This window comes from Papaver somniferum, chromosome 5 (genome assembly GCF_003573695.1).
Source record: "Papaver somniferum cultivar HN1 chromosome 5, ASM357369v1, whole genome shotgun sequence".
Taxonomy (NCBI): Eukaryota; Viridiplantae; Streptophyta; class Magnoliopsida; order Ranunculales; family Papaveraceae; genus Papaver; species Papaver somniferum.
The window spans coordinates 8,170,633-8,179,274 of record NC_039362.1 but is presented as its reverse complement, the minus strand read 5'-3'; the positions used below and the strand labels follow the sequence as shown (position 1 = coordinate 8,179,274).

Genomic DNA, 8,642 nt, shown 5'->3' with positions numbered 1-8,642 from the left:
ATTTTGTATGCCTAGAAAGATTTACGTTTACCTAAAATCAGCCTTCTAACCCTTAACCTTTGCTTTACCACTCCTCACAATTTCTCCACTTTCGATTTTTTTACCACCTAGTTCAAGGCCATGTAAATAACACCAACAGTTAATCCCCTCCTACACCTACACTACCTAGCAGGTTGTGGTTCCCATATCGATAGACGAGGAAGGCTGAAGGCAAAGGCGAAGGACAAAAAGCGGCACTCTGGAAGCTTTAGCGGTGATCAAATGGCATCAACATAAACAACCCTTGGTGAAGAAACTGAACCCGAAGTGGAAAGCTCCAGACAAGACTGCAAACAGTGTGCTCATTCACGAAAGTTTTGAACTGTCTTACTACTGCAGAAAATTTTATTTTATTCCTCCAAGGCATGGCTGGCTGCAAAAACTAAAAACGACAGGCCTATGCTCAAAATTTCATTCTTAAGAATTTCAAATTCATTGTATTCCTCACTACTGCCTGCTTCTTCACCTGGTGATGAAAGTAACATGCCTTTATTTCCTGATTGTAACACGTTTCTAAGATACAATGCTGTTCAGGTTCACAATCTGAATAGCTGAACTTTTAATCTACTCTCCAGTTCTGAGAGAAAAAAAGGACTTGAAAACTTCAATGATTAGACCTGTTATGGTTCCTTGACCCATCAACAACATTTCTCTATTTGGCATTACAAAACTAAGCTGTAGTGCTTTCACATTTAGAATACAGGACACATGAGAATGTATATTCTGCAAATTGTAACTGCAACGACATACTGCATGATATAACTTCTAGAATTCAATGTTGTGCAGAAAGTAGACAACCAGTGAACCTAAACATAAAATACATATTCTTCTGGACAAGAATCAAGGAAAGGCTGAAACCTAAAAGTGCAGAGTTTAACATTCACAACAAAATTCTGTTCTTTTTATTTTAAACCATGAAACTTGAGCTTGTTTTCTGTTGTGTATACTTCAACACTTCACAGTGACACTAGTTTCCATTATCTGCAACAACGAAAAGCTAAAGATAAAGTGTTACTATAGACACACTTGCGTAGAATTAAGAGTACTTTTTGGTCGAGATTTGAGACCAACCGACCAGTTAAGTGGAACGACACTACGAGAGCTAGCTGCGGAGGAGCAAAAAGAAGCCACTGGCACAGATAGTGAAAGCTGAATCATGGTGAAAATTGACCGTGCTTGGAGTTTCATTTAATTTAACCAAATCGCAAAGACCATCTCATAAGGCCTACAAACCAAATGACCTTCTTAAGTTGCCAGCACTACTAGACTGAAGCTCAACGCCTAAAGTTACTTCATTCTTCACTGCTTACTTTGATACATTGTGCAGCGAAGGAGCAAGTCCAACTTATGTCAGAACTCTACTAGGATCGACTCTCTAGAGTAATACCTATTAATGAAGCAAACTGACAAGCACAAGATAATATAACATACAAGTGTAATTGAACTTCAATATCCAGCAGACAAACAGGGTAATGAAACTAAAATATCTGACGAGAAAATGTACCACCAAAAGCTAGCAAAAGAACAACATGCCAACGAATATAAACAGTAGCAAATAAAGATCTACTCATGAATATTCGGCAATGAATTGAAACAATGCTTTGTCATTAAGAATATGTTCTTATACTGTACAGATACATAAATGTTCAGAATTAAGAATCAGACATGGAATAGAATGTTTCAAGGTGTTTCAAGTGTGTTGTGTAATCCACTCAGCAGTAACACATAGGCACACATATCACTGAAATTTCTTGTTAGTTAAATTCGACGCATTGACCAAAAATTTTCATTAATTACAAAACAGTCATGGTGAGATGCAGAAAACAGAAGAGATTTTGTAGACATAAAATGGAATGGTTTCAAGTGGTGTTTTGTTGTTCCAAATACATCCCACGAGTTATTTATTTAAACTAATGTCTACAAACCAAATATAACAAGCTAAAAAGAAATTGCAAATGTTGAATCCCAATTGCTACCTCATATCATCTCTCTCGACTTTGCATCTACTTGGAGGTAGATGACAAATTTTGTTTCTTCTGCTCCTTCACAAATGGATTCTGTAAATTATAGAAGAGAAAGGCGGGTAAGTTTGAATTTTATAATGGCAGAGATTTATTAATCATAGTTACTAGTAGAGTGCAACACCATCAAAAGAAGCATTTTGGAGAAATTTATATAGAGTTATAGACAGGCTAAAAGTATTCAACGCCAATATTACTATTGGACCGCAGCTAGAATAAAGAAGTAACATCTCAGGCAAGTCAAGGATCATAAGCTACTAATATAGTTCAAGCTTCTCGACATATATGCTGAATATGGACAGTCAAATTCTCCTAAATCCGAAGCAGAAAGCACAAATAAAAGAGAAAATTACAAGACAAGCACAGCTTGAGGACTGGAGATAAAAAAGTGAGTAAATGAGACACTAAACCAGATGGACGGGGCACTGGAATCTGGGACAGAAGAATGCCCCAGACAGGATTTTTAAGGGACTCCTGTGGGTTCCTAATTTTATCCCACTTGCATCAATACAACAGACCATCTAAGTTTTCACATATTCTTAACCCATTCTTGAGTTCCCATAAAATCTCACGACTCGGTAGATTTCCTAGATAAAAAAGGGAGTCTCTAAGGGTTGGTATCCGCAATTCTTCTCCCGTTTCACAGTCTTATCCATGATCACCTCCTCCATGAGGTTGAGCAAAACAGCAATTGGCAGGCTAAAAAATGAGTCTCAATCAGGCCTACTATGCATTTTTTAAGTTCTCACTATCACATTCTCACTCCCAACCCAACCTCATGAAGTGAATCAAGTCCAGTGAAATTTCAATTTCAGAAGGAAAAAGCAAGACATAATTTCACCTTACCATCATTTTCATTTATTGTCTATACACAAAACTTATCTATAATTCATCATATTAGAATCTTCGCAACACCGCTCCCTAGCTCTATACTACGGAGGACGGAGCTATGTTTCATGATTACGACAACAACAACAATAAGAACCTTGAAATCGTTATAATATGGAGTAATAATCCCAAACAGTAAAACCATGTCAGATCTAGCATCATACTGATTTTCTATGTTTTCAAACCACAATTCAATGATTCGTGTTCATTCAAATCAGATATTAAATTAAAAAATTCTGAGACCCTAAATTTGTTTTAGGGGTTTAATGAAGAAGAAGATGAAACTTACTGGAAGAACGAAACTAGCAACCACGACGGCGGCAACGACTCCGCCTATGATTGCAGGTGGCCCGGTCAACAAACTCCATCTCCTGTAAATCATTTTACGTTGTTTTTTTCCTCTTCTTAGTGGTGGTGATGAAAAACGAATTCCTCTTTCCGAAAGAGAAGAAAGCTTGTGATAAGCCCGCTGAGCTTGTGCTTCTTTGGGTTATGGTTATGGATTTTATGAGGCGGATCCATATGGTAAAAAAAGCCCAATCGTATCACGATCCATTATTTTTTAACCTAAATAAAGGGCGTAGCCAAGCAATTGCAAACAACTTGACTACTCTACAAATCTTTTTTTCTTTTTTTTCACTAAAAAAAACACAGATGATGAAAAAGGAAAAAACCATGTCAGGCCTTCCGGAGGAGCTTTATCTTGAAATATCAACGTTTGCATGTAAGTGTGTATGTTGCGCTTATTTCCAACCCTAATTTTGTTAACTCGCATCTTGAACATACCATCCAAACAAACAAACGTAGTCTGATTTTTACAAGTTTTAACAAGCCTTGTCCAGATTATCACCCGCTCTACTCCGTAAGTTATGATTCATTATCGTCAACTTTGATGAACGGTTTTGATGCGGATGTTGTTGAAATCGACTTCCCTTTCAAGTCTTTAAAGTATGATAACCAGTTGTTGTGTTCTTGTAATGGTCTCCTCCTTTTTTGGAGCGAAGAGTACTACCACTTTTACTTATGGAATCCGGTCACTGAGAAATGTAAGGGGATACCCGAATCACATAATTGTTACATATTTGCTTTTGGTTATGATTGCAAGACTAGGAATTGCAAGTTGGTAAATGTGGTAGATTTTGAGGATACAAATGTTAAAGACGTCGGGGGAGAAGCAGGTAGGTGTATGGTCGAACTCATGGAAAACAATTCAACCCATCCCTTACACGTTTTATTGTGAGCGAGAATGCGGAGTCCTGGTCAATGGAGTTTTTCATTGGTTAGGTGAAATGCAGCAAGGCCAAGACGTGATAATCTCTTTGGATATAAGTGACGAAAGATTCGAGCATATTCAAGTACCAAACATAGCCTTGGAGAATGAAGCTTTAGCGAACGAACGCGATCTTTATAAGAATGTGGGAGTGTTGGAAAGGTGCCTTAGTCTATTTGTTAATGTTGATGGAATATGTGAATTATGGGTCATGCAAGATTATGGAGTACACGAATCTTGGACAAAACGTTATATCATTAACTTTGATAACATTACTACTGGTGCTTGCGAATATGTCAGAGTTATGCGAACCTTTAAAGATGGTGAAATTCTACTCAAGCTTGATGAAATAGATGTTCTAGTTGTATATGACCCAAAGCAAGGAAGTGCTAGAAAAAAAAAAGTTTGTGGCCTAGAGTTGAGGGAAGCAATAAATTATTTTGAGAGCTTAGTTTCGCGTTAAACTAGAGTGTAATTTGTGTTTTGGTACTCAAATTGGCGATTGTTGTTTTTTTTTTTTAAACTGAAAAGATTATATTGCTTAAACTTCAGTGTTCAAACTTGCATCTTCCTGAACTTGAATAAGAATATTGTCTGCGAGAGATAATAACCATACAATGTTTAAACAATCTACCCTCGCCAGTTTCATAAAATATCTTCTACTTTATTCTTCTCTTTAGGCACATAAATAGACTTATAAAGTCTATAACCAAATTACAAATTCTCCAATCAATGTTAAAGTTGTCTTTATTCACTGCATCTACAATCAACTTTGAGTCCAGTTCAAATTCCACCTTCTTCGAATTTAAGTCCTTAACCCATTTTATTGCCTCCCATAATCCTTTACATTCAACTTGCTCTGGACTCTCTGCGTCTGCTAAGTAAATTCGCTTTGATTCCCTATGAGTACCTGCAAAATCACAATCCACCTGTTTTGTTTGAAATGTTGAAAAGAACCATTAAAGTTTATCTTAAACGTGCCCCCTGGAGTGGCCTTCCATCATAGATGGACTCTTCTCTCAGGAGAGGGTTGACATTTTGTAATTGCTGGTTTGCTCTCTAACTCTTCAATTTCCTTCTTCCATTTAAATATAATGGAATATGGAGAAACTTGACTTCCCTTGAAAACTTTGTCACATCTTGCACTCCAAATGCACCAAGCAACTATAGTTATTTAGCATAATTCTTCTTATCTTATTTAATTTGCTAGAAGTTTATCAAACCAACTGCATAACTATTCCACAATGTTGGCACCATCATGAATATGAATTCCTAATACAATAAATCTAACTGCTTTAGAAAGATAACATTCTAGAATGCAGTGAGAAGGTCATTCCAGTATTTGAGCACAAAGTGGACAGCTGAAATATCCATTTTGAATAAACTGCAATATCGTATCTCTTGTAGGTAGAATGTCCTTCACACATTTCAATAAGAATTGGCAGTTTCCACAGCCTCTTGAAGATTTTTAGTATTCATGGTCCCACATATTGGTTCATGTTTCTCTCCTCAAACATCTTTATGTAAGCAGATTTTACAGAGAACGTACCATTCTTCTCTAAAGTCCAAACCATTTTATCTTTAAGATTAGGATGAATAGATATGTTAATAATGAATCTTGCATCTAGAGTTTTAAATAAAGAGAAAATAAGAGAATAATCCCACCCTCCAGTTTTGTAGAAAAAAATTGACGGACATATAAATGTAATTCTGATGATGACTTGCTTCTGCTTTAGGACTGAGGTGCATCTAGGTCAGGTATCCATCTATAAGACCATATCATAATCTTGTGGCCATCTCCAATGCTCCAACAACTTTATATCTTTATAAAAGGAAGTTTAGAATTAATACTGCTCCATGACCATGTTGAATTACCATTTTCTTTGATGTTAAATGTTTTACCATCTGGGAAGTATTTTGCTTTAAAAGACTTAGCGCATACTAAAGCATCATTTGTACACAGCTTCTAAGATGACTTAGCTAGGAGAGCTCTGTTGAATAATTTAAGGTCCCTGAAACCAAGACCCCCTTCCTCCTTAGGCTTCTTAACATTCCTCCAAGAAATAAAATGCTTGCCTCTATTAATTTCTTTCTTTCTCCAAAATTTCTGTTAGGTAGAGTTCATTTTGCTTATAGTGTCATCTGGTAATTTAAAACTAGCCATATGATGAAGTGGAATATCATTAGTCACGTTTCTAATCATTATTTACCTCCTAGATTCAGACATATTAATGCAACCCCATTTAGATAATCTAGTTTCTAACTTATTTATGAGTGTAGAAAAAAAACCTTTTATCAAGCTGACGAACTTGATGAATACCACCAATAATCTGGCAACAAGAAGTAGTTGTGTTCTTGTTGAAGTATACCGCAGGCTTATGAAACTTGATGAGTTGTCCAGAACAAGCACTAAAATCCTCAATAACTTGTAATAATTTATTTGTTTGCGAGAGATTTACCTTTCAAAAGATTAGACAATCGTCTGCGAACAATAAATGATTAATTTTTACAGCTGATCGAGATATCTTCATACCTGTAAGCTTCTTTGTGTTTTCATAGTGATGCAATTGCCTTGAAAAAGCTTCCATGGCAAGAATGAATAAATACAGAAAAAGAGGATCTCCTTGACGTATTCCTCTTGTTGGGTTGAAAGATGTTGATGGTGAGCCATTAATCATATTTTCAACTCGGGTGGCGCTAATACATTGAAGAATTAGATGGCTAAATTTCTCACATAAACCAAATTTTCGTAGAACATCAATTAGAAAAAACCTATTAAAGACGATCAAACGCAAGGTAAATGTCCAGTCCCCCCTCCCCTTTCTTTTTCATAGCTTTAATCAACTCCTGAAACATGCAGATATTTTCAAAAATAAGTCTACCAGGCATATATGCGGATTGCATAGGAAAAAATGATATCTACTAGATGTTTTTTGAGTCTAAGAGAAATAATCTTAGAGATAAGCGTGTACATTGTGTTGCATAGGGAAATTGGCGTGAAGTCCTTTGGTCTGTGAGCTGAAGTAGGTTTGGGTTTAAGAGTTATTCTTGTGTTATTAATCTTCTTGAGAAGGAAGCCTGAAATGAAGAAAGCTCTCACCGTCTTGCACACATCATCTTTAACTATCTGCCACTGAGTTTGATAAAAACCTGGAAGGAACTCATCTACGTCTGGAGAAGTCCATGGTTCCGTTGACATAAGATCTCAATAGATTTCTTGCTCTGTTGGGATCATGACTACACTTTCATTATCTTCGTCAGAGATACAACTTGGGATATGTTGAAGAAATAAACTATAACGGGGAAAATGTTTTAAATAAACTGACGATGCAAAACGTGGAATTAATTAAAGATTTTACTAAAAGATGATGTTTTATGAATGAAGAATTAATCGCTATCCTAACATACATAAAAACTAGATTAAACAGTGAGATCATATCTACGAGCAAAATTTTAGTTTAAATAATGTAAGATAGTTGAAAACTAAGATCATATCTCAAGAAAGTAAGATTTGATTGAAACTCTAGCTAAACATATTAATAGAGTTCATAACAAGAAGAAATAAAACTATTATGTTCACAAACCCTTTATTTTTTCTTTTGTTTGACTTCGGTGGAAACACAGTCGAAAGTTTTGAGTTTCATTTTTGAAAAGTAGAAGAATGCCAATTCATAAAATCACTCAGAGTTCACATAATTTTTGTTGTTTTGAGTTGAGTGCACCAAATTGATCTAAAAACATTTGTTATCACGATTGTTGTTTGTTTGTTTCTCAATGTTACATTTGTTATTAATCAACAAAAAAAAAATTTATTTTCTTTTCTCCTTGCTTTGGTTATTCAGACTTGTACATGAATCTACTTGTAGGATCTCCCATCTATACAAATGAACTTGTTAATCGGAAGGGAATGAATAACAACAGAACTAGCAAAATGGGTAAAGTCATTGGATGATACCAGTGATCCGAAATCGAAACTCGCCAGCACCAAATTTTTTACCAATCAAAAAAAAATAAAATCAAATTCAGAATCCATTGGTGCGTCCTATCTTCGAAAAGCATGTTTCATTAACAAAGCACTATAATTCCTTGACTCCACCCTGCATTCATGGAACATGGACTATCTCTATTTTGTTATTATCTTTTTTTCTTTTTGTCACTCCTATTCTTCCCAAATTATAATTGTTTTCCTCTATTCAATAAATTTCCAGTTTCTCGATCAAAAAGATAAAACTCTTTATCTACACACAACTAACAACCTGCGTATGCTTCAAAACAAAAGAAAAAGAAAAAACTAACAACGTGCACATGGTACTTCCATCCAAGGTGGTGAGCCACACGTATGCAGAGACCAACCTAACTCATTGACTCATATTCGCTAACCGTTAAATTTTTGCTTCTAGGGCGGGGAATGTTTACATTTGCAT

General features: G+C 35.6%; 1 protein-coding gene and 1 long non-coding RNA gene across 2 annotated transcripts; one reads left to right on the top strand and one right to left on the bottom strand.

The window, feature by feature from the left end:
- Positions 1 to 1,623: 1,623 nt before the first annotated feature.
- Positions 1,624 to 3,427, bottom strand: LOC113277247. The gene is made up of 2 exons (XR_003324810.1): positions 3,238 to 3,427; positions 1,624 to 2,096 (listed from the first exon to the last, which is right to left on the bottom strand). It is a non-coding gene; the product is annotated as an uncharacterized LOC113277247 (long non-coding RNA).
- A 196-nt stretch (positions 3,428 to 3,623) lies between these two features.
- Positions 3,624 to 4,681, top strand: LOC113278719 (F-box protein At3g07870-like). Its single transcript, XM_026527481.1, has 3 exons — positions 3,624 to 3,672; positions 3,791 to 4,126; positions 4,233 to 4,681. The coding sequence occupies exons 1-3, from the start codon at positions 3,624 to 3,626 to the stop codon at positions 4,679 to 4,681; spliced, it is 834 nt and encodes a 277-aa protein (XP_026383266.1).
- Positions 4,682 to 8,642: the final 3,961 nt, after the last annotated feature.

Bases quoted from the DNA above. Each gene is read 5' to 3' on its own strand.
- LOC113278719 (XM_026527481.1), top strand. From the start codon at position 3,624: ATGTCAGGCCTTCCGGAGGAGCTTTATCTTGAAATATCAACGTTTGCA. The intron at 3,673-3,790 runs GTAAGTGTGTAT...AGCCTTGTCCAG, and splicing joins TGAAATATCAACGTTTGCAT to ATTATCACCCGCTCTACTCC. The intron at 4,127-4,232 runs GTAGGTGTATGG...TTCATTGGTTAG, and splicing joins AGACGTCGGGGGAGAAGCAG to GTGAAATGCAGCAAGGCCAA.